Source organism: Corvus brachyrhynchos, unplaced genomic scaffold (genome assembly GCF_000691975.1).
Source record: "Corvus brachyrhynchos isolate BGI_N302 unplaced genomic scaffold, ASM69197v1 scaffold52, whole genome shotgun sequence".
Classification (NCBI taxonomy): Eukaryota; Metazoa; Chordata; class Aves; order Passeriformes; family Corvidae; genus Corvus; species Corvus brachyrhynchos.
This window is the reverse complement of record NW_008237221.1, coordinates 2,328,123-2,343,252: the sequence shown is the minus strand read 5'-3', so window position 1 is coordinate 2,343,252 and position 15,130 is coordinate 2,328,123. Positions and strand designations below refer to the sequence as shown.

Genomic DNA, 15,130 nt, shown 5'->3' with positions numbered 1-15,130 from the left:
TGCTGAAACCCTTTCCCCGTTTCCCTTTGCCTCATTCGTCCCAGTGTGTGCTCCCATGAGTCAGCCAGAGGGTACAGTTGTGCTTGGCAGGAAATCTTCTTCCAGAAGAGCAGTAATGAGACTGAAGGTCTGCTCAGAGCCCTCCATAACTTGCTTCGTCTAATAACTGATGGACTCTGAGGTTAAACCTGTCAAACCTACACACTCCAATTCCTGACTGGGCCACTGACAGATGACTTTGCTAAAGGAAATAAACATTTGCCCTCAGAAAACACATCAGACCTCCCTCAGGTTAGTGAAGACTGAGCAGTGACAATCTCTACCCTTAAACACTCAGTAGCAACTCTCATCATGCTCTCTAATAGAGCAAAGCCATTAAGTTGTCCCCATTGTAATTTAGATGACAGAAGAGACTTCCACATATTCTTTCAGGTTAAAATAACTGGTATACAGAGAGTAGGCAAAATTATTCCACTGTAGCTACGTGCTTAATTATCTGGAATACTGCATAAATTGTCAAGTGCAAAGAATTATTCTGATAAATTAAAATACTAATTAAATAGGCTATTGCAGAATTTTGAGAACATTATAGGTCTCCGCTTCTTCAGGTAATTTGCATATCCTTCATCTAGTGAATTTAATTTAAAGGCCTCCCTTTTTGTGTGTTTGGAAGCTGTTTTTGTTTCAATGGAAGATTAGAAAATGGATTTATATGTTGTTAACTGGTTTGAGGGGGATTTTGTTGGGGTATTTTTCCCTTCTTTTTTAATAGCTGTTTTTGTTATGCCTCTTTGCTGTTGAGTTTGTCATCAAACAGTAGTAATAGAGGACTTTAAACTGTAAAAAAAAAAATTTTGATGAAATATGCAATATACCATGCAATTTCCACTTTCATAAAATTTGCAACAGAACATCAGCTTCTGTCTACTTGTATTTGAATGAAAGCGAGCAGGTAGTACACTAAAAGACTTTCAAAATTTTGGGCCAATTTTCAGAGAATTAATGTTCTTAATGTTCTTAATATCTGAATATATTTTCCCACCACTTCTTCCATCTATCTATATTGACTGTGTCATATTGGTTTAGATTCTTCATTATAGTTCTGCATAGAAAAGGTTAAGTGGTTGTATTCACTGTTCCACAGCTTGAAGCAGCTGCTTGATATGTAGTTGCAGCTTCAGCTTCAGCACCATTTTTGACAGAATTTCTTGACCTTCCTGAGCAGCTTGTGGAGTTCAAGGTTAGCTAAAATACTCTCCTGTACATGCTGGGAGTGAGCACGCTGGAGACTGTCGGCTGTGTCTCTCTCCACAATCTGACAGTGCCTGGGCTTGACCATTTTCTAGTTATGATTTAATCAATAACACCTTGCTGTGTCTCTCTCCACAATCTGACAGTGCCTGGTCTTGACCATTTTCTGGTTATGATTTAATCAATAACACCTCGTGCCTTCATGCCTCCTAATTTTGGCAGGGTTTGTGTTAGCATGGCTGTCAGACCTGTCCTTTTTGTTTTAGCCAATATCAAGGGGGAAAGCAGAGGTATTGCGTAAACCTTTTTTGTTGTTGTTTTTTAATATCAAAGCTTCAATACTTAATGTCTGCAGGAAACCTATGAAAAGGAGGTCAAATAAGTAATAGTAATTATAAAATTCAGCAATTCAGCAGACCAAATATTTTCTATTAACTGTTCATGTGGTAAGAAATTACACAGTGGGATTTGAGCTTTGTTGTTTACTTATAGCCATTTATTTTGCAGCTACTCTGCTGTGCAGTTTTCTTTATCCTAAGCTGCTAAAGAATCATTTGCTGGACCATTCAGTTTCTTTGAAGGAGGCTGTGGAACTTTTTCATTTTATAAATCTACATTTTTGCACTTCGTAGAAGTCCACTTTTAATGTGTTTGCTGGGTGGGAGGTGGTCAGTGTGGTAGTATGGCATATCTTTGAAAAGTTTCACTGCACAAGATATACAACACTGCAAAGCGTGGTCTCAAATCTCATGTTTCAATCAACTCTCCTTCACATGGTCCCTTTGGCTCTGGGTGGAATAAATATGCTTGTGAATGTGCAAAGCATGGCACAGGTGTTAAGTATGTGACTGTGGTGTGCAGGTTTTAGGTCGTCATCCAGCAAAACATGCATTTCAGCTTTCTTAGCTTGGGACTCCATGTTCCTCTCTGTATCAGTGGCATATTAAAGAGGTGCAAAAATGAAGGTGTCTGAGTCTAAAAGCTGTACAGAGCTTTCTTCTTCATTTAAATTGAGGGCAATATTCACCCCTTGCTGAAGGCAGTCAGAAAATTTTTTCTATATTAGAATTGCTAGAGGTATAACTTCTTGAGTCCTTGAATGTAAAAACTCTCACAAAAATCTTTCCATAAGAGGTGAGATGGAGCCTAATGATCTGATGTTACCTCTGGAATAAATGTGAGTCATTTGTGTTGCACTTTGGACAAACTTAATAAGATATCAGTTCACAATAATCTTCTGAGAAGTGTCTGCTGCAGTCTCAACTGTTTTGAATGTTTCAAAGAGCAACAATTAAAGAGTATTTTTCACAAATGAAAAAAAAATGTTAATTCCTTTAAGTATTTTCATGTAAATTTACAGTGTGCAGTATGTCCTAGCAGTTCTTGAACTTTCTGATTGGAAGGTTTGCTTTAGGCAACCAAAATTGAGAAGCTGCATCTATCAAATTTTGTCTGTAATCAAGGAGGTAGGTGCCTGCAGATATGTGTAAGATGTGTGGGATGACTCACCATATTAAATGTGCCTCCCTTTCCAAGGACAGCAGAAAGAACCCAGATGATTCACTTGGATTACACAGCAAACAGGCAGCTAAGGGAAGGAGAGGTTAACAAGGATGCAGAGCTTCATTTCTCCTCATAAATAAATCAAGCCAGGTGTCTGGGTTTTGGCCACAAGTCCAACTGACACAGTTTGCATCTAGAAGGTTAAAGTCTTCCCATCCCAAATGGGATGGCGTTACCCATACACCCAGCTAGGAATAATCTCATCCTTGTGCTGTTCCCATAATCGTGGTTGAGCACTGTTTCATTGAGGCTTCTAACAGTCACAGGCCAAAATCAGATCAGACCATAGGTTTAAGAGCATGGGCAATTGTACAACAGTGCTCAAGCTCATGCCCTGGGCATGTTTGGGTTGCAAGTATGATTGTAGTCTTAGTTATTATTACCTTTATTTAAAAGTTTTATGCTGGGTTGCTTTATTTCAGGTTTTAATGCTTTTAGTGATATAGATGCTGACAAATAAGAAAAAACTAACTTAAAAAAATAATAGAATTTTGCATTGCATCCTGGTGGTATTAAATAAACTCTTTATTCTACCTGTGAGATAAGAGTCTGTATCCATTGTGAAAAGTCCTACACAGTGGCAGTGCTGTTCAAATGGTAAAGTACTGCTCTGCTCTTCAATGCAAGGAAGTACCCACAGAAGAGAGCTTTCCAAACAAATTGTGTATCTATGTTAAATGTGTTTAATACTGTGTAAAATAGAATTAGCTTGGCTTTCTTTTTCACACAACAATGAGCAATTAATAGCATAAATATGCATTCGAAAAAATGACTAGCAGAGTTGCTCTCAGGGAAAGATACTCCATAGATGGAATAGGTGGGAACTGTCATGAATATATTGATGAAGAAAAGAAGGTTGGTTGCAAATGCTGTAAAATCATACATTTTCCAGCTTTCCTTTAACTCAATCTTAATTCTTCCTTACAGCCATAAACAAAGAGAAGCTTGAAAAAATAACTGGACTGAAAATTCTGCAGACTGGTGTGGGGGAGGTAAGTGGTTTTCAGGCATTTTACATTCTCAAAAACATTTTAATTGTTGGGATTTTTTTAAGAAATTCTGGAGCTCATGAAGGTTTGTGAGCTACCAGTCTGATAGTGCTAAGGGCCTTTTTAGGATACAGTTGCATCTGTCAAAATACAATCTGCTGCACAAATAGCACTGTATCCCATAGAGAAAAAAAAAAATACCATCCTTATGAGAAAAGTGCAGCCAGCTTTAAGAAATGCAGTTTTTTGCTTTGTTGTATCACAGGAAAAAAATCCCCAAAGATGAGCACAGCAACTGAAGTCGTCATATTATTCCCCTTGATTTTGATGGAGTGCTCTCTCATCTAGATCAGTGGAAGTTTAAATTTGGGGTAAAGAGTCTTCAGATATTAGAGAGAATCTGACAGTGAATGTCTCGCTTATTTTGGATGTAACTTGAAACATAAATAAAACATGTGTCTGTTATTATAGTGATATCGCTAAGCGAAAACTCCACTAAGCAGTTCATCATTTATTAATAAACATGATGCTATCTGCTAAGAACCTTGTATGAACTACAGTTGATTGCTAATTCTCGTACTAATTTTGTGTACACAGTTATCTCTTTTTTCCTTTTCATTTAAGTAATTTTGCTAGTGGTGAATGCTCACAGGGCTAGGAAAATGCCTTTTTCTCATGATTGCATTATTCTCAGTATTTAAAATAATGAATTACTAACTTCTAATATACTGAAGGAATAGGTTGTTTTCTTTCTTTACTGATTTTTGGGGTTTATATTTTTGATTTTTATCAGTTCATGCCTAAGAATTAACTTGACAAATTTTCTGAGGTTCACTGTGCAACTTCATTCACATTATTGAAAGACTTTGTCCCAAAGAGGTAGTAACACTGAGGCCTGCTGTGGTGCTTAGGGCCAAACATGAAAGAACTTGGAAACAAACAGAGGTGAAATCATAAGAAAATGAAAGCCATCATCTCTCCGTGACTGATTTATCTAGGAATGTTTCTTACTGGTACATAACCTCAGAAAGTGGGAAGTGTATCCTGGGGCATGTGTGTGCACCTCAGGCTGCGTCCTGACCTCAGGCCAGGCTGAAGTTTGTGGTTGTGCTGTCTGCAGCCCCTGCTTTCTGTTAAATAACAGAACCAGGATTGGGGTACAGGCTATGGCAGCCAGACTCAGTATAATTTTACCCAATGGGACTCATCCATGCTGATGAAATACCTCCATGTATTTTGTCCAGTTCCACTCATTGAATGGATTCCAGTCTGCTTCAAAGTCAACTAAAGAATAAAAGCCCACTTCAGATGCTTACTGTTAAATTAAGTTTTGTATTATATGTGGTCAATGGAGAAAGAATTCCCTTTTGGATAGTTGAAATGCAGGAAGTTTTCACCTGCTAAATGTATCATAAATCCACATTGTAGCAATAGGGTTGCTGTAACCATGGTAGTCTAAGGATATGCTTGAGCTGTAAACCTCAAGGATTAGGTTGTAACCTTAGCTGGATTCTAAGACCAGCTAACAGAGCTGGAAAAATTGAAGAGTTCTTAGACTAGAGACCTCACCAGTCTGATTCATGTGTTTGGTTTAGGAAAAGTCACTGCAGAACTCACCTTCCATATATTTAGGCTATCATAACTTTTTATAAAAAAACTACTGATACTACTTGGGTTAATGAAGACTTTGACAGAAGTTTGTGCTTTACACTCTACCAAATATGTATTATTAAAAGGCAAAAAGTAAAAACTGGTTAACCCAAGGGAAGCAGACATTTTGGCCTAAATATATTCCAGGTTATATCTGAAAGAGGGTGATCAGCAGAGAAAGAACCAAGTGGTTTGGACCAGTAAGGTAATGGAAGAACATTTATTCAGATGCTTATGTATTTTGTTGGATGTGAATTCTCCCAGCTGTGTACATTCCCCTTTCTAAGTCTTATCAGATACGATTTTGTACATAATGAATACATTTCTGTAGTCTCACATACACATAAAATAAAGGGGTGCTGTAACCAAGCTGTTTCTCTGTTGATACAGTATCAGATTCAGGCTATTTCAGGTTAAGTTTAACTATGATAATCTGGTTTTGCAGTCTATGTTTTATTCAACCTGGTGAATAATTATTATTGAAATAATAGAAAGAACGTATTTAAAGATAATGAAGGAGCTTCTTGATGAATAAAGATTCCTTTTACTTCGCACTGGAATTAGGAATGGAATTTTATGTAATGGTAACAGTAAATCAAAGTCAAGATGCTCAAATCAAAAGTACTTAGAAAAACTTTAGTAGAAAATGAGAAATGACCTTTTTGTTTGGACAGCAGGTGAGATGCATGACAAAGTTAATGGATATATAATCTTCACTTGAAGGCCTGTAAAATAAAAAGGATTGATTTTGCAAGGCAATTTTCATATCTGAAATACCTCAAGAGAAATATAGCCTAGATGCTAGTGGCAAATGGAGCTGCTGTTTAAACAAATGCAGGAGCTCTCCTAAGCTCAGCAATAATTCGTATGTGGCTCTGGACAGTGGAATCTGTTTTAGGTGTCGATCTATGATAGCAGCATTTGTGCCTCAGGAAGGAATGTGTGGACACTAGTGACTTTCCAGGCCTTGGGTGTGCTAGAAGGAATCTGTCCCTTCCTCTGTGGAGATGAGAAATGCTTCTCAGAGCTCCTCAATCTCTCTCTTTCTTTCCTCTATCTCAAGAAAAACATTTCAAGAGCAACAACAGATTATAAAATTCACACCAAGCTTACTGAGCCATTCAGTCAAGTCCAGGGAGGGCTGATGAATTGCTTTTATGTCACTGCATAAACATGTGCTGTATAGTCATTAACAACATGGGTCTGGAGTCTACCACAGCTGCAATGCAGTTCATCATCTTTATGTCACGTAAAAGATTTCCACAGCTTGTGATTCTTTCAGCTAGGCCTGAGGTTAGCTGCATTGTGTCAGCGTAGGGTAGGTTCTGCTTTAGCAGGATTAAAAATGAGTTCTTAAGCTGCAACTTCAGAAGCTGCTCATGTTTCAGGGTGTTGGCTTAAAAGTTCTGTACGTTTCATGGGAAGGTTTGGATGATAAAGTGCAAAGCCCTGTCTGGACTGTGGGCAAGCAGAGCTTCTTTCAGGCCATTGTAGAACAGACCTTTCCTGGTACTTCCACAGTACATCCACCTCCATGTCTAACATTTGCAACAGATTATTCAACAGTAAAATAATCCAGAGAGTTAGATAAGAGTTTGATATGATGTGTATCACTCTTAAAATGAGAATTATTTTGACACTTATCTTGTTTGCAAGAAGGCTTTTATACCAGAAAACCAGAATAACTCTGCTGTAGATAGAACCAGTGCTGAGTTTGTAATCTTGAGGATCTGTGCATTGCTGTAGTGCTGACTATCTCTGGAATTATATTTGCCGAGATCTTTCTTTTTATTTTCAGTTTTCCAGCACCTACAGCAGGAGCTGGAAAAAACTAAAACTAAAAAAAGCTGTAGAACTCCTCTACAGTATCCATGTGAGATTTGTTGGCCTCGTTGTCATGTATGTTTGTGCCACACAAATCCATCAAGAGCATTTCACACCTTCTTGTTTATTCAGATACAATGAAGCTTTGAGGTATTTTCTTTTGATCTCCTACACGTGAAATAAATCTCTGAAGTCCTGAGGTCATCTTCAGGTGTTCAAGGACTTCCTATAGCTGAGTGTCTATGAGGGAGTGAATGCATGCGTTGTGTTATTTAGATGTCTATTTGCATAATAACATGAAAGACACAATACTCATATGAAAAATTAAAGAGATAAAAAGCATTTAAACAGGACCCAGAACTCTGTTCTCCTCTGTCCCTGCTTGATGTTAACCACTACTTGAGTTGAACTTGTTGCTCTGCATGGCTGAGCACTCCTGCAAGATCTTGGGGACAGCATTTTGTCTCAGGTGGAGGGAAAGCCTCCTTAGCAGCTGCATGGCTCCACCTGACTCCTCCTGAGTTCAGGATTTAGCAAGGGTGAAAGCCCCAGTCCCACACAAACATTATTCCAACTGGACTCATACCCAGGAGCTTCTCTCCAGCCAAGGGAGCTCAGCAGACACCATGAGTCACAGCCCTGCACAGCAGTCACCATGTCAGGTATCCCTTCAGCATCCTTTAGGAACTTTACTTCTATCTCTTCACATAAGCACTTTTGAATTAATATAGGAGCACAGTATTTTTAAGTTCAATTCCATACTGAGTTTGACTGTGACCAGAATTACTGTGACATGGATAAATGTTTATTCAGCTTTTGGCTGAAATTTGTTTTCAACCACAGTTTCAGAATAACAAGTCAGGCTCTCCAGTGGCCCAAGAAAGTGTAATCAGGTTTTGGAGTATGAGTCTGTGATTTGAATAATCGATGAATAAGGCCTGTAACAAGCAGAGGGGGTGGCACTGTTCCTGTTCCTGTCTTGAACTGACAAAACAGCACTCACTTCAGGATAAGTTGTATTAAATTAACTCTTTCGATTTCCCAGTAGGAATGCAGAGAAGAAACTCATCATTGGAATCATAACTTCATTTGTAAGATTTGAATCATGGCTCTCATATGGCAGACATAAAAATTAGAGCCGTTTTCTAAAACAAATGGAAATAACCCAAAATATATGCAAAATGAATGCTTCACCATACCTCTAGATGTTCTAAAATAGAGCAGTGGTATTTTGACATGTTTCAGGATATTCTCATTTATAGATATTTTGATAGGTGTAGAATTATGTTGATGCTGCATAAAGAGATGTTACTACAATAAAGAAATCTGCATTTAAAAATTCTAGTGAAGCTAGAGGACAGACTTTCCAGTGACATGCAAGCTTCTGAGGCAGGAGTCAGGTTTCTATCTTCCTACCTTCCTTAATGTTGCCAAATTTTGTCACTTACATCTATATATCCAGATTTTACCCAGAATGATATTGGATTGGAAATCCATAAAAAAATGGAGCGCGGAACTTAAAAAATAATTTTCAGCTGTTGAAGAATAAGGTGTAAACCTTTTTTCTGATTTTTGACTACTAGGTAAAATGCTAAGTGCTGGCTTTTGGCTTGTAAAGACCAGATTAGCCTGGGTTCTACTCCAGCTGTCTCTGCTACAGTGACATCGGCAATCCAAATGCTCCTGATCTGGAGCAGGTATTGCCCAGGGGTACCAGGATTGGAAGGGATGCTGTACCCAAGAACATTTAGGTAAGATAGATCTGAGACTGACTACGGTGTAGGAACTGCAGCTGTGCATGTACAAATACTCAAGTTTTAGCCCAAGACACAGCTAAATTTTTCAACTTCCACTGAAACCCACCCTTCTTTTACCAGAACTAATTAGGCTGAAGCCAGGCACAGGTACATGTGATGGCAGACACCTCTGCACTACAGGGTAAGTGTTCTTAGACCAGGGGACACCAGGGAGGGCTTTTCCCAGTGCCTGACTTCAGCATTTTTCTTACAAACCCCATGGCTTAGAGATGAACAAGTTTATTTTTTCCTGTTATGTGAGATCTGGGATTGGAGTTCCCACAGACCACTCCTGCCGTTGGCTTTTGCTGATCACTGTGGCTGTGTTGATGAGCAGTCAAACATTTCCAGGAGGGGCAGTGTTTGGAGCCACATGCACTGTTGTGAGCAAGGCATGGACCAGGTCACAGGGGAGTTCTTTGCTTTAAGGCATGTAACTTTAAGTCTGTATATAGAAATAAGAGCAATAACATTAAATAAAAAAATTTTAGGTGTACAATCCTAGAAATATTCTTGGTGAAGGCATAATAAGAAAGACTTACCTTATCCCACACACACAAATTACACATTCTAAAGCTGTAACTCTTAAAAATTAATAGATTATATTTTACATAGAATTCTACCAGTAACATACTACTTATGTGAAATTTTACTAACAGTTAATAATATCTCACTATTACAGTTTGTAAGTATACATGAATAGTAAAGTTATGCTAGTCAGAAGTTAGCCACACAGTAGCATTTAGAAGTAACACTTTAAGAAATTTGAGGAATGCTAAACAGAACATTAAATTTCTACGAAGACAATGATGAAGATCTATGGCTCATTTATTTAAGACCTTGTATGCTTTTGAAAAATGCATTTTAGCTAATATTTAGAGATAATGTTAATGCTATTTATTAACTATTCATTACAGTACATAGCCCACTAGAGGGCTGCTTTTCAAATAAATTGCATCCAGTGTGTTAATAAAAGTGTTAAATGTTTAAAAACAAAAAATATGCAGCAGAAACATGTATCATTTTATCCCATTATTTTGTCAACTATCTTCTGTTACTTCATGTTATATACACAGCATACTAAAACAATGTAAGTCATGGCCCCAAATCTACAAACATTTAGAATATGCTTAGCTTTAAGTATGTAGTTAGACATTCCATTTAAGCTCCAGCTAAGTTTAGAGTTAAAGAGATGCCTGGATGCTCCTGAGACTGTCTTCTGTCACATATCACACCGTCTCTGGTTGTGGAGGGGCAAAGTTCCAATGTTTATCCCCTGTATTTGATTTGAATATTGCATAGCAGAGGTATTGTGACATCTGAATGACAGGTCACAGCTTCAGTTTGGAAATCATGTGTCAGTAGTAATTTCTTTTCTTGTGCTCTGATTGTGACAACGCCCTCCATCTTCTTTACAAATTTTTAAAGAACACGACAAGGAAATGAGGAGATTATAATGTAAAGAAAAATACAGCAAACCTGATTTTCAGAGACAACTATCAGTCTATGTTGATTTATGTTTTCCTCCTGAAACAGTATATAAAGCACAAGTATTCAAGTGTCACATTGGTTCATGAATTCCTTTACAGTAGCACAGTGTGATTTAAAGGAGCAGAAGTGCCAAGTGATGTGGCAGTTGCCATGGCAACTACAGCAATTCAATTTTTATTCAGTATCATGTAAAATGAAACAAGATACGGTTTGCCTTGTGGCTTCAGGAACTTATGCATCTTACCAGTGTTGTTCCTTTTTGTCTTTTTTAACACTGTGCTGGTTATAAAGTAGCATGTGTTTGTTTTAAGGATTTATCTTGGGTTTAGGCCGTGTCATGCCATTGTTTTTAAAGCAGAGTTTCCTTTACAAACCATTATAAATCTGCAGAGAAAAGAGATTTAGATACTAGCACTAGCTACACAGAGCAAACTGCAGGGTAATTCTGTTTAAGAATCAGTGTTATTATCCACTCTAACTATGATTTGGCAGCCTGCATTCAATGTATTCATGAAGAATCTTTAAATAGGAGAACATGATTGTTTGTGCTAGATATCTTACTGATTCATGAAATTCAGCAGCCTCCTTCTATCAGCAGCCACGTTATTATGACTCAAAGGAAAACAAAATCTTGAGTAGTGTAATGGGTCAGCTGGGAAAGCAGCAGATTAAGATTAAATTCTCTTAAACTGTCTGAAGTTTGAGGGATGGAGATGGTCAGAAATCGTAAAGAAGGCAGATTCTTCCATCTCCACAAATAGGAGCTTGATCCTGGCAGGAACATGTGGATTTCAAGCAGTCTCAAACACAGATTTAACTATTTAAGAAGAGGCAGAAGTGGCAGATCCCAGTCTCTCAGCCCTCTCTCTAGCAGACCCTGGGCAGCAAATGTTCCTATGCAGGTCAACGTGGAAGGACCTCTGCTCTGGGCCTGTAAGTGTAGGAAAATAAGGGTCTGGTTCTAAGATTCAAACTGTGAGACACCCAACCTTCCTGTAGGAATCCTTGACACCAGGGACCCTATAGCTGCATCAGAGCTGGTAAAACAAACAGGAGCAGGGCCCAGAGCCTGTCATGGTCCCACATTTTTCTGTACTGTTAAGTTGTCAGTCACTCGCATTGTGTCCTGTGCCAGTTAGGATTCTTCAGGCTGTTTGCTTCTCCATCTAAGCAAGATCCAGGCCAGGGACCATTCATAACAGACAGTTTCAGTGTGGTTGCCTTTGGAGCACGGGTGTAAAGGCATGTTTAAATTAAAGAATAATAGAATTAAAACTTCAGCTGTGGGTTAAAAGAATTGTGTCATTTATTTTAGTTTTTTTAGTACTAAGGTTAAAGTACTTAAGTAAAACTTAAGATCTTTGCTTTCTGGGAGGGCCTGATAGTACATTCTTATTCATCCTTCTCAGAACTGTTTTGCACTTGTACATCACTAAGTTTCCACCCTTAAAGGCAACATGGCTGTAGTGTCCATCACTTCAACATCCTTCAGAATGCAAGGCTTTATCTTTTATACATATTATAGCATATTTTTTTCAAAAAGATTTTAACAAGTTTCTAAATCTAAACATGAGGACTCCTAATAAATTAGTTTGTTGGAGCTCAGTTTTGTTTCTTTTTTGCATTAATCAGATTTATCCTGATGAGGTAGTTTTTAAGATCTATTTAAGGCAGATGTTTGAGTTGCTTTGACTTAAGCATAGTTTTAGTTCTGTGTGTGCTTTGACTGGTATCAAAGGGAAAAGCTGGGGGTTTTTTAATAAGAATGCAAACATACTTCGCTGAATTACTAATTCAAATTTTCTGTAGAAACAGCAACGAAGTGGCTCCTGAGCTGCAGAATGTCCCCAGTAGGTCTCTGTGTTCCCTTTGGAACCTACAGGTATCTCTGATTTGCATTGCTGGTCATTAGGCACAAGGACTGAGGAGATAACTGATAGAGAAGGAGAGAACTGGTAGATACAGTGCAGCTCCAGCAAAACACCCATTCCAGTAAATTATATGTGTCTATGTACTGCACGCTGAAACCTGGGGAGGGCGTGAGCACAGCACGTGCCTGGAAACAGCTCCTGGGTCAGTGTGACAGCTTTTAGTGCTATGGATCTGTCATAGAGGGATTTTTCAATGTGAGCTGAGCATATCGAGTGTGTGAGTATCAGAACCTGTGACTAGGAAAAGGGACGTGATTCTGTGCCACAGCAAAGTGACCTAGTCCATTAGTGCCCAGGGACCACCGCGGCTGACAACAGTTCACGGCGCACTCTGCTCTCGCAAAGGGATGTCATTTTGCAAACTGTTTGTCCCTCTGGTTCTTTACCTCTAGTAGGTAGAGTAATGGCTTCATTTTACAAATGTCAGCGCTGGTTTTATGATATGGATTTCACTTGATTGTTAAACTGTTAATTTACAGATCTTTACTAAGTGAATGCAAACAAATTCTGGTCCTCAAAGCTCTGCTAATGCACAATGTTTGAATTTTAATTTCCATTCCATCTTAGATTATGGTGATGAAAAACAATATTTAATCCCTCGTTAACACATGAATAAGCGGAAACTGTCATTTCCCACCAAACAATAACGGGATTATCTCAAGAACTGTCAGTTTATGTGAAAACATTATGTTGCCCAAATTTTCATAAAAATTAGCAGTGGGTAATATTCAAGATCAGAGCAATGGAAAGGGGGAAATCTACATTCATGGTAATAAATATTCATATTTGTCTGCTCAGGAGATGAAAATCTAATCAAGGGGCTATTGATGCACTGGCTTTTTTTTTTTTTTTTTTTAACCAAGATGTTTCATCTAAATTGGGTTTGATATGGAAATTAGTCTTACTCCAAGTCCTCCAGGCCATGAGCATGCTGGGATAACACTGGAGGTGTCCGGTACATCAGATGTTGCTGCTGGCATCTGCTTCTACAGGCAACAAACACAATAAAATAAAATAAAAAATTGACAACATCTCAAGGGTCAAGCTCCCAGTGGCTTAGGGTGTTGTGGGGGTTTTTCCCCCCCCCCTAAACATTTTAATTTTATCCCAGTTAAATCCTCAGTACTGCAGGGTTAAAATTGTCGGCATTTTTTGCTTTTGTTGACAATTACCATAAATCAGAAGACACTCTGCATGAAGCTTAATGAAATATGTATGATATAAAAATGGGAAGAAGATCAGTGCAGTTTGTTGCTTTAGGATTTTGTGTGTGTATCTCTGTATCTGTGCGTGCACATGCACAACCTGAAGAGCTAATTTGTATTTTGTGTGCTGTTCACTGAACAGGAGAGTCAGGCAGTTACTGACTGGACAACATATAAAAAAACATACCATGTGAATAAAATGTATCATAATTTACGCAAAAGTGAGATTAGTATGTTTTCTCTATCAGTTAATTTGTTCATCTAATATACTTGCATGTTAAAACACTCAGTTTAAAACATTTCTTCATACTTTTTTTTATTAGTTTTATTGGTATGAAAATCTGGTTTGTCCTAAAAGAAATGTTTGCCTTGACATACTTTACTATTATTATTATTATTATTATTACTATTATTATTACTACTAATACTACTACTATTAGTAGTAGTAGTATTAAACTCAGTAGTTGAACATAGTATCTTGTTCTTCATTGTACTTCCCAGGGGTTTTATGACCTTTTAAAAAAAATTAGACACATCATTAAGATCCTGATCCTACAAATAACCCCATATATATACATATATACACATACCCACATATATATGTGTGTGTGTATAAAGAAGGACATCCTTTTGTGGAAGGGGTTTTGTGTTCTCTGAGACCTACCTGATAGACCTGTGAGTGCTACTGGACACTGGACAGTTCCATTCAGCTCCTGATTGTAGTGCAAACACCAGCAATGTGTGACTCAGTCCTCTTAAAACTCAAAATGCCTCACTGAATTTATTTAATTCCTGGAGAAATTGCCATACAAAAAGCATCTTTTTTTAGATTTGGAACTGGGCAAAAAATATATCAGCAACATTCAGCTAAATTGCCTGTAGCAGGAGAGAGCAGAAAGATAGGCAGAGCCTGCTCTGAAAGAAAGGATATTCCTACTGACCAAGAAAAGAGAATAGTTAGAATACAAATATTGCTTGTTGAGGGGATTGCATCCTTTCCTTATGAAATCTATACTAAATAGGAATATGACTTGTTTCAGAATTCCAGTAATTTGTGCAATAAATTGTTGTGAGGCAAGTATAAGCAGCCTGCAGAGTGTGGTGTGCATGTATTGGCAGACCTGATATCTTTAACTGTACAATCTGTGCTCGCATCTTTGTCCAAAATGTTTTTCAGAGACTTTATCTTCCTAATCAACTCCTTTGCGAAGCTTAAAAAAAAAGAAAGGAAATGCATGTAGCATGTATAGCAGATGGATGTTCAGCTGTACAGGTGTCTGCTGTGCAGGTGCCAGATATTGTAAGGTAGTTAGATATTTTCTGGGAAATGCCATTACTTGTTCCTAAAAGAAAGAGTTTCCCAGTCTTCTAGTGCTACCTGCACCAGCAAGATGTACACCTAGGAGTATTAATGGCCCCTCTTAACTCTT

At 38.0% G+C, this 15,130-nt stretch overlaps 1 protein-coding gene across 2 annotated transcripts in view; it reads left to right on the top strand.

Moving 5' to 3' along the window:
* Positions 1-15,130, top strand: part of PTPRN2 (protein tyrosine phosphatase, receptor type N2) — a 583,516-nt gene that overhangs the window by 340,022 nt on the left and 228,364 nt on the right. For both annotated transcript variants that reach the window (XM_017728914.1, XM_017728913.1), the window contains one exon: positions 3,742-3,806. In XM_017728914.1, the coding sequence (XP_017584403.1) occupies positions 3,742-3,806 (65 nt within the window). The remainder of the gene's footprint in view (positions 1-3,741; positions 3,807-15,130) is intronic.